Here is a 17272-nt window from a genome sequence, read left to right on the forward strand (position 1 = left end):
AGGAATACATGGAGGAAGAAAGACAGAGAATAAAATGTCTTCACTGAACTTTGGAATAAGAAAAATGTGTGGTGCAATAACCGCATTTAATGTACTGAAGATGTTGGAATGTGTCAGATTCAAGTCACTGGATTAATTTGTTTTAAAATAATAAAAATGAAAGAGGAAAAAATGCACAAAGGGCAAAAATCTCCCACATCTGTAATTTGAGTGCGAACCCTGCATTGGCTCAATTGTGTATTTGCTCTAAAAATAGCTCTCATTTGCTCTGTGTCTTGCCATTAACATCATTGATAAATTATGCACTCCACATTAAAGAACACTCACAACATTAGTTGTGAACATTCTTTTAGGTCACATCCATTCCACACCATACATATAAAGCACATGGCTGCCCCCAAAGAATCCTGGAAACTATAGTTTACTTCCCACAAAGCGACAATGACCAAACTACAGGTCCCAAGGATTCTTTGGGGGAAACCAAAGCTCTAAATGTGCTTTAAATGCACTTTAAATGTATGGTGTAGATGTGACCAGTTTTAAAGCCTGGTTTCATTTTCATTGGGACTTCACCCAGGAACATCTAGTACAGAAGTTTCAATGCATGTACAGAGTGCCTTTCCCTCACCAAAGCACTTCTAGCAAGTGCTTAGGGAAGAGAGCTCAATATTGAAGGAATATGTTTTCCAAATAGGCTGAGGTCACAGCACCACTGATTTTAGAAATTAACCCTGATACACACATATTGGTGTGGTAATCAACAATAGTCCTCCTCAGCGTAGACCCATTCAACTCAATGGGCATGACTAACTAAGGTTTATTCTTTGAATACCACCCACTGAATCTTTCTGCTTGCTTATCTTAGGGACCGGTGTGGTCACTTTGCAGAAAGCAGCCCTCTTCACAGACAGCCGCTACTGGACCCAAGCCACGCGCCAAATGGATTGCAACTGGGAGCTGCAGAAATCAGGTCGGTCCTCACCATAACTGTCTTGGTGTGCAGTTCTCTCCCTCTCTCTGGCTCTAGGATGGGATGGGGAATAAATTCAATTCAGTTTGCATTTATTTATTTACTTATACATACATACCCTACGCTTCATCCCAGTTAGAAGCCCAGGGGGGCAAACAAAAGCACTAAAACACTCTAAACATCATAAAAACAGACTTTACAATATATTACAACAAAACATCATTAAAAACATATTAAAGCAAAACATCTTGAAAAACATATTTAACAAAAAAAAAATTCAACACTAGGATAAGGTCTCTATTTAAAAGACTTGTTGAAAGAGAAAGGTCTTCAGTAGGCACCGAAAAGATAACAGAGATGGCGCCTCTCTTAATATTTAAGGGGAGGGAATTCCACAGGGTAGGTGCCGCCACACTAAAGGTCCACTTCCTATGTTGTGCAGAACAGACCTCCTGATAAGATGTTATCTGCAGGTAGCCCTCACCTGCAGAGCACTGTGATCAACTGGATACATAAGGGGTAAGATGGTCTTTCAGGTATCCTGGTCCCAAGCTGTATAGGGCTTTATACACCAAAACCAGCACCTTGAACTTAGCCCGGTAGCTAATAGGCAGCCAATGCAATTCACTCAGCAGGAGGGTGACATGTTGGCGATACCCTGCCCCAGTGAGCAGCTTTGCTGCCGCATTTGCACCAGCTGCAGCTTCCAGACCAACCTCAAGGGCAGCCCCGCATAGAGCACATTACAGTAGTCCAGCCTGGAGGTGACCAGTGCATGGACAACAGTGGTCAGGCTATCCCCGTCCAGAAACAGCCTCAGCTATCTTACCAGCCAAAGCTGGTAAAAAGGCACTCCTAACCACTAAGGTCACCTGGGCCTCTAGCGACAAAGATGGATCCAGGAGCACCCCCCAGACTACCCCCAGAGGATGACCCCATCCAAAGCAGGCAACTGACCAATTACCCGAATTCAGGAACCACCAACCCACAGCACCTCCATCTTGCTAGGATTCAGACTCAATTTATTGGCCCTCATCCAGCCTACCACCGTGTCCAGGCAGCAGTCCAGGGCTTGCATGGCTTCTCCTGATTCAGATGTTACAGAGAAATAGAGCTGGGTATCAACAGCATACTGCTGACACCTCACCCCAAATCTCCTGATGACCAAGGGCTTCATATAGATGTTAAGCAGCATGCGGGACAAGATAGCACAACTACCAGTGGGCCAAAAGATAATCACCCAAAGCTATTATCTGAAAACTACCCTGGAGATAGGATTGGAACCACTGTAAAACAGTGCCTCCAACACCCATCTCACTAAGTTGGCCCAGAAGGATACCATGGTCAATGGTATCAAAAACCGCTGAAGGATCAAGTAAGAATAACAGGGTTGCACTCCCCTGTCCTTCTCCTGATAAAGGCTATCCATCAGGGCAATCAAGGTTGATTCAGTCCCATAACCAGGCCTGAACCCAGATTGGAATGGGTCAAGATAATCTGTTTCATCCAAGAGTACAATCCTCTCAATCACCTTTCCTAAAAAAAGGGGGGTTGCAACCAGGTGGTAGTTGTCACAAACCAATGGGTTCAGGGCGGGCTTTTTCAGGAGTGGTCGGACCACCGCCTCTTTCAGGGTGGCTGGAACCACTCCCTCCCACAACAATGCATTAACCACACCCTGGATCCACTCGGTCAAATCCTCTCGGCAAGCTTTAATAAGCCAAGAAGGGCAAGGGTCGAGAGGACACGTTGCTGGCTGCATCATTGCAAGTACCTTATCCATGTCATCATGCCGCATCAACTGAAACCAATCCCTAGAATTTGCAGCAAATGTTGCACTGGACATCTCACTGGGGACTACAGTAGATGTGGATGGGACATCAAGATTGTTATGGAGGCAAGCAACTTTACCCTCAAAGTGCCTTGCAAACAATTCACAGTGGGCCTCCAGAGGGTCTAAAACTGTATTTCCTGGGATTGATGTCAACAAACCCCTGACAATACAGAAAAGCTTCACTGGATGGCTACTTGAGGATGCGATAGTGACAGAGAAGTGAGCCTTCTTTGCTCCCCTCACTGCCACCTTAGGCATGGTTATGATGTTTTACTCATGCCCGATCAGCCTCACAATACGCTTTTCACCACTTGTGCTCTAGCCGTCATCCAGCCTGTTTCATTGCCCTTGTCAATCTTCCTGACATTTCCTTATATGTTCATTTTCATGTTTTATGAGATATTTCACATAACATTAAACCCACTTCTGGAAATCTAGTGGAATCTAGTGGAAATTTTGTGCTCATTTCCATGTTAATGGTTTCCAGAAAAAAACCTGTCTGCAACCCTGGAAACCCGGAACATTGCGGGGAATAGGGTTGCATTGTAAGTTTCTTGCAGTGCTCAGAGAACCTGCCACCATCACTCAGAAAACAAAATTCTCGGTGGTATTTCGGCATACCACACAGTCAATCAAAAGTGCACCTACGTGGAAAAGGTGGGGGAGTGGCAACATGTCCGATGACTAGACACTGAGCTAGATGGACAAATGGTCTGACTCAGTGTAAAGCCACTGCTTATGACAGTAGGATCCACAGCAGAGCAAGAGGCTCCAGGGCTTAGCGGTGGGACCTCTGCTGGGGCTTAAGTGTCATCAGGAACCTGACTGTGCCGACTCCTAATATTGTGATCCTGTCCTGCCCACAGCAGCAGGACTTTAATGGAGGCTTTGGTCTACAACCCCCTCCCAACATAGGAAGATACCTCTGAGCTATGGTTCTTCCCCTCAACATTGGAAGCTGCCATATGCCGAGTCAGACCGTTGGCCTGTCTAGCACAATGTCATCTACACTGGCAGGCAGCAGCTCTCCAGACAGCGTCTTTTCTAGTTCTACTTAGAGATGTTGGGGATTGAACCTGACTTTCTGCATGCAAAGCAGGTGCTCTTCCCAGTAGTGGCTGATGTGATAGGGTACAGCAGCCCTCACAACACTGGCATTGCTGCAGTTTACATGGAGGTGGCTGGGAGCAGGGCATGGTGAGGCGGGGCTGCATGAACCTATCAGCGGGAGGGCTGGATTGGCTCTGCTGGTGCATCCATGCAGCCCTGACCTTGCTGCCACTCTGCCGTGCCTCCGGACCCATCTAGGTAAGTTGCAGCAATGGTGGTGTTAGGAGCAGTACCACACAGGCAAATTCAGAAGTACAGAGTCCATTCATGATAGTCACACCATGCCCCTTCATAGCCACGTCCCCATTTCCATTTCCCCTCATCTCCCTTGCTCTGTGTGTCTTCTGAGTCCACACTCCACTGCAACAGGCATCCCTAGGAAATAATCAGCATGAAAGACGAGGCTGTGTGCTAGCTACTGAGAAGAGTCTTCTCAGTGGCTGACTCACCTCCTTTCGCTCTGTTTGGCTCCAGTCAACATGAAAGGACAAGGACTCTTCACAGTCGCTCACACATTCCTGTTTCATGCTGATTGGATTGTACATAAGGACCTGGCTGGGACTCTGCTCCCAAAAAATTAAGGAGTCTCTGACCCACCCAAGACCCCTGATGACTACACCCCTGGTCAGGAGGGTGGCTGCATCCCACCACATTGACTGTGACTGGCTCTACCATTGACCTGCACTGTTAGCTGACTCAGTGGCCAATGGATTCGGAGTGCGCATCTGTTGTGATGGCCACTGCTGTTGCCGGATCCTTCACCAAAGGCACTGAAGGAGTCTTTGCTGATCTCTCCTTTGTCTTGCAGCCTGGCTTCACTCTATTGGGGAGTGGATTCTTAAGGAAGTTTCAGCTGGAGAGAGAATTGGATTGGACCCCTTCCTCTTTTCTATTGGTAAGAAGCATCCTTGAAGTGAATCATAGCGAATCGCAGCAGTGCCAGCCTTGGGAAAGGGATCCTCAAGGGCTGGCCTGACAAATGCAAAGAATCACTTCCTCTGAAAGATCCCAGGGTCACATTCTTTCCATTGCCTGCCTCTACCACATTGGCATGCTTGGGTAGTCAGGCAGCCAGTAGCACCACCAGGGCAGGACTTTGGGGGAGAGGTCCAGGGCCCTACTCAGCAGAACAAGCAGTGAGGAGGGGAGGAAGGACACCCAGACACAGCAGAGCTGGTTGGCCACATTTTGAAGTGAATGAAGACACATTATTGTCAATCAGTCCCCACTCAGCCATGATTCTCAGCAGTCACAACTCTGCCATCTAAAGTGGGGTGGGGAGGCCAAAGTCTGTTACATTCAGAGTCTGAAATTAGCTAACTGCACCACTGTGAATAGATTCTCTTGCTCTTCACTCTCCCACAGCCCCTGGCCCAGGGATGTAAGGAGGCATCACTTTCCATTCCACCCTTTACTTGTCAGATGCAGCACTGTTTCCTTTCTGCTGCAGTTTGTCTTCCACCAAAAACATTATTCCTCTCACTGTCCGCTGTAGCAAAATTATGTAATTTACATTTAATTGTGTAAATTACATTGCCTTTACAGTATTCCACCCCATTCATTTCAGTGCAAAGGAAGCACAAAGCAAATGGGGGAGGGAAACGTAATCAGTTATGTATCAGTTGCAGAGTGAAAGCAAGAACAGTGAATATCAATTGTATTCAGTGGATTGATTTCTGTTCTGGACGTGGGAAGAATAACAATTTCTGCTCCCATTTCCATCGGAATTCTCTGACATCCTCTGGCCAGCTCTGGGCAACTGTGATATGATTTTTCTAGGCTAACCTGCCTGACATCCTCTTTCCTCAGCTTACTGGAACAGCTACAGCCAGGTCCTGGAGGGTTCAAATAGAAGCATCGTTCCTTTAGAGGACAACTTAGTAGACCAAGTATGGGGTGCACAGAGGCCTCTTCCACCTACCAGCATGATCTATCAACTCTTGGACACCTTCACTGGTATGTTCTTGAGCCACGCATGAAAGCTGCTGCCTGCCTTCTTGAGGAAGGGCTGCAGCTCAGTGGCAGAGCATCTGCATAGCAAACAGAAAGTCCCAGATTCAGCCCTCAGCATCTCTCGGTAGAGCTGAGAACGTCCCCTGTCTGAAACCCTGGAGAGCTGCTGGTTGTCAGTTCAGACCAGAGGTTCTCCAACTGTGGTCCATGGGCTTTATTCACATGGTCTGCAACATATGTGTGAAGAATGGCGGGAGCAGCAGCTGCTCTGTCATTCTTAGAACCTGGTGATCCTGGGAAGGTGAGCAGGACAGGGGGAGGCACTTGCAAGAGTGGAGCGGATTAGCAGCAAAGTTAATGGGAAGCTAGAATTAAGAAGATTAATCTTGATTCAATTAAAAATAGTGCAGCATTTAGCACAGCTCATCAGAGCTGCTTGCTACAACAGGCAGAAAAATCATGATGTAGTTCACCAAGACCCTTGGCAATTTTCGAGTGGTCCCTGGGGAAATAGAATTGGGAGCCACTGGTGTAGACAATACTGAGCTAGATGGACCATTTATCTGACTCAATTTAAGGCAACTTCCTGTGTACTTATATTACATCATCCTTGGCAGGGTTGGCCTGTTTTCTGCCTGCAAGATTAATGGAATGCAGGGGAACCAAGAAGAAACAGTCAAACTTAGCCTGGCCCATTGCCCTAGTTATTCCGGCTTGGCCGAGCATCAAGCAGATATGTTCTACTGTATACATTTCTGATGTTCATCTGTTGTTAGCCTTGTCTCTCCTCCCTTTCCCTCCCTCTGTCATCTTCCTCCCCTAGTCTAAATATAATGTCTAAGCTTCTCAGGGCAGGCACCTTTGCTTATGTTGCTATACGATGTGCTCTCTATATTGATGGCCCTAGGTTATTGCAGCTGCCTCCAGTCCAGGTGTAGTGCACCTTTGGCTCTCCGGATGTTGCTAAACTACAACTCCCATTAGCCCCAGCAAGCATGGTCAATGGCCAGGGATGATGAGTAGCTCAGCAACTTCAGGAGGCCAAAGGTTCCTCACATCTGCTCTAATGCTTTAATTTCTGGATCGTCAAAACTGCCTTTGACTTCACAAGGTTGGCCCAACTGTTAGGTAGAGCTGAGGGAGCCGCCTCGAGCAGATGATTTTGGTGGTCACGGAAGACTGGCAAATTGTTATTTTATTTATTATGATTATATTTATCTACTGCCAAGGAGGGATAGAGATGCTTGTAAATATTTCCACCTTGATTGGCCTTGGTTACTGCGTACCTTGGCTTCAGTGGTGAAGAAGCACCATTTTGTTACTCTGCCTCAAGCAGCAAGATGTCAGCGGCAGGCCCTGAGGCTGTGTACAAATCATGTGACAAAATCCAGACACAGAAGGTATTTCTGAGTAGGCATCAGCATGTACATCAGACGCAGAGCTTGGAAAAGTTACTTTTTTGAACTACAACTCCCATCAGCCCAAATCAACGGCCATGCTGGCTGGGGCTGATGGGAGTTGTTGTTCAAAAAAGTAACTTTTCCAAGCTCTGCAGATGGGGAAACCTTTTTGGACCAAGGGCCACGTTCCATTCTGGGCAACCTTCCTGGGGCCACATGCCAGTGGTGGGCAGGACCAGAAGCAAAAGTGGGTGGAGCAATTAATGTAAATTTTACCTTTATACAGTAGGCTAGTTTCTACATACGCTCTTCTGTATTCTCCATCCAGGCAAGCAAGAGGCATTATCATGGTTCAAAGACACATTCCAACTAGGCAAAAATACTTGAAGAGAGTGCAACTGGCAAGAGGATATGGTCTGGGGAGAGTCCTGAGGGCCAGATAGAGAGGCCTGGAGGGCCAGAATTGGCCACCGAGTCTGAGGTTCCCCACTGCTAATGTAGATTATAACATATGACTATAGTACATGTATTCACTAGAAAAGACAATAATACTGGGGAAAACAGAAGGGAGTAGAAAAAGAGGAAGACCAAACAAGAGATGGATTGATTCCATAAAGGAAGCCACAAACCTGAACTTACAAGATCTGAACAGGATGGTTCATTACAGATGCTCTTGGAGGTTGCTGATTCATAGGGTCACCATAAGTCGTAATCGACTTGAAGGCACATAACAACAACAGTAGCACATGTATGTGTGACTTAGCTGCATCATAAGGAGTTGCATCATGTGTGTCTGAGATCATGGCCAGATTACTGTAACACGCTCTACGCAGAGCAGCTTTTGAAAATTGTTCAGAAACTCCAGCTGAATGTGGCAACTTGAGTTTTAACAGGGCCTTGGTTTTCCGAGCATTTGATTTCGCTGCTATATCACTGGCTTCCAATTCATTTCCAAGCCCAATTCAAAATTCAGGTTATTTATGGCTTTCTTATGGGCATTTACATCCTGCCCTTCAAAAGAATTCCCAGGATGGCTAAGAAAATCGGATAGGCAAATTTAAAATGCATAAAATACCTGGCGTACAACACAGGGATATACGCCATAAAGATATAAAAGCAGTTAAAAATCTACAGCAGAGATGATTACCAGTGAAAGCTGAACAGTGAAAGAGATGAAAAGGCCTGAGAAAATAAAGCAATGCACGTCGTTTCAGCCATTGTAGGGTAGTTTTGCAAACAGCTCATTATTATCGGTGCAAACGCTTTCAGAATTGTGTATTAGACCATTGCCAGAACTGTGGCAATTTGTAACCTTGTTTGCTCAAAATGTAGACATGAAACTTTGCTGCCTTTGTACTGTGCCATTGAAGAGATCCATGAAAATCAAACGCTTTTAGACTGTAAGCAAAAAGGGCTGTTTTTAACATAAGCCAGTGATGGGGAACCCTTTTCAGCCTAAAGAGCCGCATTCCGTTCTGGGCAACCTTCTGGAGGGTTACATGAGAGTGGTTGGCGGAGGCCAGAGGCAAAAGCGGGTGGAGCAACACATGCAAATTTTACCTTTGTGCGGGAGGCGAGTTTCTACATGCACTCACACACCCCTCTCTATCCTCCATCAAGGATAGCAAGAGGCATTTTCAGGCTACATACACTCTCACATCCTCCATTCCCAGACAAGCATTATCCGAGTCCATGTTCCAGCTAGGCAAAATGACTCAGGGTGCGAAGCAGGGCCAGTGAGGAGTGTGGCCTAGGCAGAGAGGGTGTGGCCTGAGTACAGTCCCAAGGGCCTGATAGACAGGCCTGAAAGGCCACAGTCAGCCCTTGGACCTGAGGTTCCCCACCCCTGACTTAGGCATTCCACAACTCCTTGTTTTCAAATTGCTTATTACCGTTCTTATTGTTCTCTCCTGTTCCTTGGGGTTAACATGGCAGCTGCTCTCTGCATGGGAGGCAAACAGGCCAAAGCAACCCAAGGTTTTAAACAGCTGGTCCTCCCATTCCATCTCACCTCCTTTTCTTTCAGGGAGCACTTGGCAAGAGAAGGTTACTGATATCCGGACCCAGATGGAGAATCATAGCAAGAAGCCCACAGCTGTCTTGCTCTCTGGTCTTGAGGAAACGGCCTGTGAGTGCACTATCCTAGTCACTTAATGCACACGACATGCCTCCTCTGTACTCAACACCGCCCCTTCTCATCCCCTTCCCCACTACCGTAGCCTCCTCAGGGATGACGGTCCACCTTCCCTCTGCCCTCACTCACTAGTCCTCAGCTAAAGTGGTGGCTGGTCCATTAGGGCAAGCAGGGCACTGACCCACCAACCTCCATCTGCCCTCGCCCTGCCCTCACCTGCCTGTCCTCCTACCAGTTCATGGGGTTCTTGTCAGCCTCCTTCTCTTTAGTTTCAGTGTTGCTCCTTGTAGAACTCAGCAGGGTGGAGGATGTTAGTTAGCTCCACCGATTGTTGGGCTCCCTGTCTTCCGCCCTGCCTGCTCCAATGAGGACCATCCACTACTGCTAAGCTGTGGGTAGGGATGGGGCATCTTGATTGGCCAATGGTCTGACTATGGTCGTTTCCTATGTGCCTATGTTCCTAGGTAGGTGTCCAGCAGAGTTTTCTGCCCTTCCTCATGCCTAGAATAAGCAGAATTAATTATGAAAAATTAGGAGATTAATTAACATAATATATACAGGCATCTGAAATCAGCTGTCGTAGGCATATAATTTCATGACCCAGAGTTTTGATATATTTAGTGCAGTCTTCACAGGCCTGATTATACAGCCATTATACAAAAACAGCTTACAGTGCAAAGGCAGCTGGGTGATCACTTCTGCAGGCATTTCTCTGGCTGGCGGTTCTTGTTATTAACTTCCAAAGCTAGACATTGCCCAGGGAGAGGTCATAGCTCAAAGGTACAGTGCCTGTTTTTGCATGCGTAAGATCCCCAGTTCAGTCCCCAGCAGCTCTGTCTGACAAAGATCTCAGGGGGTGAGGCTCTGAAAGCTTTCTTCCAGACTGCTTCCAGACTGTTCCTTTGGGGGTGGGGTGGGGTGGATTTCAATCACATGCAGGCAAGTTCAGATTGTGTAATTCAAGTTATTTGGAGCTCTTGCACAGCAAATCTGCTCCCCCACCCCCAACAGTCAGACTTCTTGCGACAAAGAAAGTGATGGGAAGAGGGACTGGAAAGTATGGAATAAGATTTGATGCAGTGTTGTCGAACCTCCGTGCAAACAAGCCAGACTGAATGCTCAATAAATTGCCAACATCATCCAACCTCCCTGCAACCTTTGTGCAAACAAATCCTGGTAAATGCTCAATAACCCTGTTGTTTAGAAGTGACCCATAGATAGCTACGCTGATCAGAGTAGATAAAGCTGGGCTAGGTGGACCAATCCCATGATATAAAAACAGATGGCCCCATGAAATGAAATGCAGACCATGGTAGCACTCTCCTGTAGTAGTTGGGTACCCAATAAACAGGTCGTCTGGAAGCAGGCTTATATATTTTTTCAAGCCTCCCTTTACAGCTTTAAGGGATGCAAACGTGCAAACATTGAATGCTGAGGTTTTCAGGATGTTCAAGATCTGGTCTCGTCTTTTCATATCCCTTTCTTGTTCCCTTTCTCTGTTCCACTCAGTGGGTTCCAGTTGCCTCCTCGTTCCACAGGCTCCTCCAGATGACTTGTTTATTGAGCGTTCTTCCTGATTTGCTTGCACAAAGCTTATGTGGAGGTTATGTCAGCTCTTTACTGAGTGTTCGTTCTGATTGGTTTGGAGAGGTGATATGACAAGGAGTACTCATCCTGATTAGCTAATATGGAGGGGGCAGTGACAGCTGATGGCTCCCTGTCAGTGGGGCAGTGGAAGCATCTTGGACAGATCCTTGAAAGTTCAGATTAAAACCCAGAGCAGATTCCACTGCGCCGCTGACATGGAGCCAACAGCCAGCACTGGGACGAGCTTATATATCTTCCCATCAAACAGTTGTTGATCCCATACTATTCAGGGCATTTTCCCCATTCCGAACTGCAAAAAGTCTGGTGCTTTTTAAAAGTGGATTTGTTGCAAAACAGCACTTTAATCCCATTTAGGATCACAAACTTTAAGATCACATACCTACGTTTTTGGAATGCAATTGAATCCCTTCCTCAAAATACTGACACTTCTGTCCGAGAGCTGTTTTCCCTGCTTCTCTCTGTACTTCCTGGGAATGGAAGGATCTATCAATTTTGGTTCCATTTCTCATTTTTCCAATCTGAAATTCAGTTCTCCACATTTCTGCAGCAATTTGCATAATTTTTTAAAAATCCTCCTGAAAATTCTTCAGCATTTTAGTGCAAATATGTCCACATATACATTTTTTTACATGTAGTTTTGACTAATGTATACATTTTTGCAAGCGGTTTTTCCTAATGTAGTGCATTTTAATGCGATTTTCACTAAATATGTTCATTTTTATGCAATCTTTTTATGCATTTTTGTAAACACTGGTTGGCTGGAAAACGATATTGCAAAATTGAGATATGTGTGATCCAAAGGATATCTGTGTTTTGGTTCTCATATTGTTTAGGAAAGGGCCAATTTGATGGATTTGGCTTTAAATGCAGGCTGAATCAAATTTCTCCGCCATCCTTAACGCCTATTCCGCAAGCTAATTCTTCCAATCACTCGTCCTTCAACCACTTGAAGGCCACCCCAGCACAACAATGGAAAGTGTAAGAAACGCCTATCTTTTCACAGGGCTCTTCAATCTTCGGGGAGATGACATTCCTTACACACCCGTCTTCTACGCTTACACACTTCTCACCAACACAAATATCAGGTACATGATCCCCCTACTCCCTATCTCTGCCAAGAGTCTGGTTCACACCAGTAGGAACTACGACCAAATGTTACCGTGTCAAATGCTCCCGTACAGGGTTTTTGCTAGCCAGCCATGTCCCCTTCCAGGATACTCCATTCCTCCCCCCATTATACTCCCCCCCCGACAGAAATTCATCATTCTGTGTCCACTGCGCATGCTCAGTCCTCGTGGGGCTATTCTGGGGATTGCCTCCCCGCTTACCCAGGGAATCCCAAGTTTTCTCAAGTTTTTATGTACTTCTGCCAACTTTGGGGTTCCCCTGAGCCTGTTGATACTTCTCTCTTGAGTGTAGACAGTGCTGTTTTGGCTGCATAAGCATCCACACCCAGAAAATGAGATCACTATGCACTTTATTAATGTAAAGCTTTTTTTAAAAAAAAAAACCTCTGCACCTGCTCAGCAGCACTCTGTTATTGTCGCCAATGATCCGGGACTAAAGCGTGGCTCTACTAAGATGCTCCAGGACTCAGCTTTTCAGTACAGGAGTTGTTACAAATAATGCAAATTTTGGAATTTAGCTCATGGATTATGAGTACATCAATTGCTATTAGCCATGATAGTTAAGTTAAACCTCCATGACCGGAGACAGTGTACCTCTAACCACTAGGTGCTGGAGACAGGTGACAAGCAAGGACTTTTACATGCTTCCCCCCCTTTTTTTTTTTTTGCTTGTGAACTTTCAGATATGTTTATAGTATTAAATTTATGTCCCATCCTTCCTTTGCAAAGGAGCCCAGGACAGCACCAGCAGATATCTGGCTGGCTGGATATCTAACAACAGAGTACCAGCTGGAACTTTGAAACCAGACAGAACTTTGGTCTGATCTGCCGAGACAATTAATTGTTGCATTCTTAACAAAGAAACAGATTGCTTATACAACCACAAAAAACATTAGTGGGTCAGGAGGAGAGCATGAGGGAGAGGCCATTTTTTCATCAAGTTTATTTTGAAGCCAATGTAGATCTTACATGAAAAGCACCAGACTGAATGTGTCCGTGTAGTGCAGCTTCTCTAACCCTGGTGCACTCCAGATGTTTTGGACTACAGCTGTAAAATATAGTCTAAAATATCTGAAGGCACCAGGTTGGCAAAGACTGGTGTAGTAGCTTGTATTAAAATAACTTGGCCATTTGTGATTAAGGGGGTGTTTTTTTTAAAAAAAAATCATTCTAATTGATAGCATGTGTTTTATATTGTTTTTAAAAAGATGTGTTTTACATTGTATTTGTTTTAATGTTTTTAGTTGCTGTAAACTGCCCAGAGAGCTTCGGCTATGGGGTGGTATATAAATACAATCAATCAATCAATCAATAAACAAACAAACAAACAAATAAATAAATAGCTAGTAAGTGCTACATTTGCATATACTTTAAATAAACTAAGGTATGCACCGTGCCCAATGGCCATTCTTTAAACCTCTAGTGACAACAGTGCCTAAAAGACATTCCTTCCACACCCAGAATAAACCCATTCTACCCTGCTCCAAGACCTCATGCCCAAGCCCCACTGCAGTGCGGTGGACGGAGTGTTGGATTTAGACTAGGGAGACCTGAGTTCGAATCCCTACTTGACCACAAAGTTTGTTGGATGACCTTGGGCCAGTCACCAGTTCTTAGCCCAAAACTACCTTGCATGGTTGTTGTTGGGGGGAAGGAAGGGGTGGTGCTAGATGCTGTCTGAGCTTCTTGAAGGAAGGGTGGGATAAAGGCCAAAGGGAATAAGCAACTGAATTGCCTACAATTGGGTGTTCTTCTGACCTCACATGGTTTGCCCCCCTCAGTCTGTTTGTGGGCCAGAGTCGGCTGAGCCGAGAGGCATCCAACTCCCTGGCTTCTCAGTGCCCAGGGGCCCTGTGCGTGAGGGTGGAGGACTATGGGCAAGCAAGTGCCAGTCTGAGAAAGTATGCCCAGCAGGACAATGTTCGAATCTGGATCGGAACAGAATACACCAACTTGGGGCTCTACCAAGAAATCCCTGTGGTAAGATTGAAAGGCAAGAGCCTACGTGGAACATTAGAAGCTGCCTTATATTGAGTCAGACTGTTGATCCTTTTCGCTCAGAATTGTCTACACAGCTGCTGTCCGGGGTTTCAGGCAGGAGTCTCTCCCAGCCCTACCTGGAGATGCCGGGGATTGAACCTGGGACCTTCTGCATCCAAGGCAGCTGCTCTACCACTGAGCTATGGCTTTTCCCCCATGGAGACGAGGGACAGAGCAACATTTGAAAAGGAAAGGACCTGCATTGGAAAAGCGGTGGAGAGAAGCAACTGCTGTCCTATGGAGTAGCCAGTCATTTTAATGATTGTTTGGATGGCTTTAAATTGTTTTATGTTGCTGTACACCGCCCTGATGCTTTGCAAGAGGGCGAATATAAATATTTTTATAATTAATATTTAAAAATATTATGAATGCAGGGCCCCCAGTTCAGATTGAGATCATAGTGGAGGGGGGGGCAGAGGGATAGTTAAAGCTCTCCTGCTACCCATGCTAGGTTCCAATCTGGATTCCCCACCAACCTACCCTGTGCTGGCAAAATTTGAAAGAAAGAAAAGCAAGGGCAAGTGATGAAGTACACCTTGCGTCTAATTTGGCCGTTATTAGACTGCTTTAAAAGGGTTTTTGACAAACTCAGGGAGGATAAGACTATCAGTGGCTACTAGTCATGACTGCTATGTATTTCTCTGAACTACAGATGCTAGGGTGCAACAGTTAAAGAGGGCTATTGCCCCATGCTTTTCTTGTGGGTTTCCTGGAGGCTGCTGGTTAAAAAGAGGATGCTGGACTAGTTATAGGGATGGGGGAAGAAATTTTATGCAGTTCACATTTAAAGGCAAGACCGCCTCATTTGCGCTTTCCAACACAAGAACCAAAATGCTTATACTCAGGTAAATGTGTGCATAAGAATGCATATATTAATGTAAATAACATAAAAACACATTATATTAGGGGAAATTGCTTCACAAAATGTGGACATTAGGCAAAAATTTCACAAACTGATGTGGAAGTGTGAGTAACTGGGCTTAAGACTGGAAAAGTGAGAAACTGAAATTGACAGGTTTGTCCTGGCCCTAAATCTCTACAGACCTTTGTTCTGATTCAGAGGGGCTCTTCCTATTTCCTTATGTCCATTACTGCACATGTGCTTTATTGCTAAGCTCTTCCAGGACCAAAGGTAGCGAGTCCTGTCTCAAATGAAGCTTAGTTGAAGAATGCTGCACACATCAAGAGATGATTGTGCATGCATGTATGCATAGAGCATGGAGCAGCTCTAAGACATCTTATGAGAACTGTCATGTACAGAACACAGCAAAATCAGAGAGAGAGAATGCACAAAAGCCTCTGTGAGTGACAGCAAACGCCTGTCCCCAGCTGGTCTGTGGCAGGTGCATCCCTCTAGAGGCGTGGGAAAGGCCTGCTGACGTGGCTCCCTCCTTCCTGTCTTACAGGAAAAGCTCTTGGCAGAGGCTTACTCTCCTGTCATGATCACCAAGGCAGCCAAGAACTCCAAGGAGCAAGAGATGCTGCGAGCCGCCCATGTACGTAAGCCCACCCCGTGCGCAAGAGCATGGGACCATTGTGGTATGATGATGATCTGTTGTGAATTCAAATCGGGTGGGGAACCTGTGGCCCTCCAGATGTCGTTGGACTAGAACTCCCATTGTCCCAGTGACCACGGGCCATGCTGGCTATGGGGCTGGTAGGAGCTGGAGTCCAACAACACCTGGAGGGCATCAGGTTCTCCGTTCCTGGTTTAAAACCAAAAATATCAGGAGGGGTTCACAAAGAAGAGCGTAATCTTGAGTGTGCAATAGAACTCTTCAACAGATTTAGAATCAGTCAGAGGTCAGCAACCTTTTTGGGATCTGTGCGTACATTTGGAATTTTGAGAGAGTACCATGGCACCCCACCTCACCCCATGGTTTCTTCTCCTTTTCCCTGTCAGAGAGAGAAAGAGTCTTTATTTTTTTCCATGGGTGTCTGGGTAAAAGTAGAATTAAAATGGATTCTCTTGAATTATTTTACATGATTTAACATGATTTTTATTGTTTTATCACGTGTTGTTTACTGCCTGGACTCCTTCTGGGAGGAAGGGTGAAATTTAAATTTAATAAACATAATAAACAAAGAAACAAATAAATGGGGTTTCAGCAAACAACCATCATCAAATTAAAGCTTGCTTTGGTAACTGCATAGATCCAGTGCTTGCCAGCAGCACAGAAACATTGATCTAAGCCATGCACTGTCATGCTTCATACACAGGATGACAACAAAACCACCAACACACCACAGAGGTGACCTACGAGTTGATGGTGAGTTTGAGGGCTCCCTTGTCAAAATTATGAAGATCCATACGGTTCCGTGGCTCAGATCTACTGGAAATCTGCATATCCATGATTCTTATGGTTTAGCCAAGAGAGACAGATGTACCTGTGATTTGATGATGGTGGCGATGGTGGGAAACCCATGAAGAAATAATGCAATTTCAAGAGGATCCATTTGACTGGATCCGACCGGGGTGTGTGTTTGTGTGTGTGTGCGCCTCCTTTCTCTCTGGCCCTCTATTCTCTCTCTCCTTGAGACTCCATTCTCTCTCTCTCTCCCCCCCCCCGCCTCCCCACACTCCATTTTCCTCCCTGCTGTCTTCCAGATCACTCCCCTTTCCCTCCTGTCTGCTCAGATCAGGCACTCCATTTTCTGTTTAGGTTCCTCAAAAAGCACATAGAGATGAAAGAGGAAGTGGGAAAGAGCATTGCTTTCTCAGCCTCCTCCTCCAGTTATATGTTGTGGCACCAACACTTTGGAATTCCCTCCCTTTAAATATGAGACAGGCGCCATCTCTGCTACCTTTTCGGCCCCTACCAAAGACCTTATTCTTTCAACAAGCCTTTTAAGTGGAGATCTTATCCCAGTCTGTGTCTGTGCTGGAATTGCTTTTTAAGATGTTTTGAATGTTTTTTTTAAAAAAGATGTTATTAAAGTTTTTTTAAATATGTTTTTAAGATGTTTTGTTTTAATATGTGTTTAAAGATGTTTTGTTTTAATATGTTTTAAAGTCTTTTGTTTTTAAGATGTTTTAAAGTGCTTTTGTTTGCTGCCCTGGGACATAAATTAATTAAATAAATAATACTTTTCAAA

At 45.4% G+C, this 17272-nt stretch overlaps 1 protein-coding gene across 1 annotated transcript in view; it reads left to right on the top strand.

Moving 5' to 3' along the window:
• Nucleotides 1–17272, top strand: part of XPNPEP2 (X-prolyl aminopeptidase 2) — a 47091-nt gene that overhangs the window by 12714 nt on the left and 17105 nt on the right. Inside the window, exons 5-11 of the mRNA XM_061598335.1 lie at nt 866–970; nt 4723–4809; nt 5724–5870; nt 9294–9395; nt 12013–12094; nt 13918–14116; nt 15583–15672. Of these exons, the coding sequence (XP_061454319.1) occupies nt 866–970; nt 4723–4809; nt 5724–5870; nt 9294–9395; nt 12013–12094; nt 13918–14116; nt 15583–15672 (812 nt within the window). The remainder of the gene's footprint in view (nt 1–865; nt 971–4722; nt 4810–5723; nt 5871–9293; nt 9396–12012; nt 12095–13917; nt 14117–15582; nt 15673–17272) is intronic.

This window comes from Rhineura floridana, chromosome 16 (assembly GCF_030035675.1).
Source record: "Rhineura floridana isolate rRhiFlo1 chromosome 16, rRhiFlo1.hap2, whole genome shotgun sequence".
In the NCBI taxonomy this organism is placed as follows: domain Eukaryota; kingdom Metazoa; phylum Chordata; class Lepidosauria; order Squamata; family Rhineuridae; genus Rhineura; species Rhineura floridana.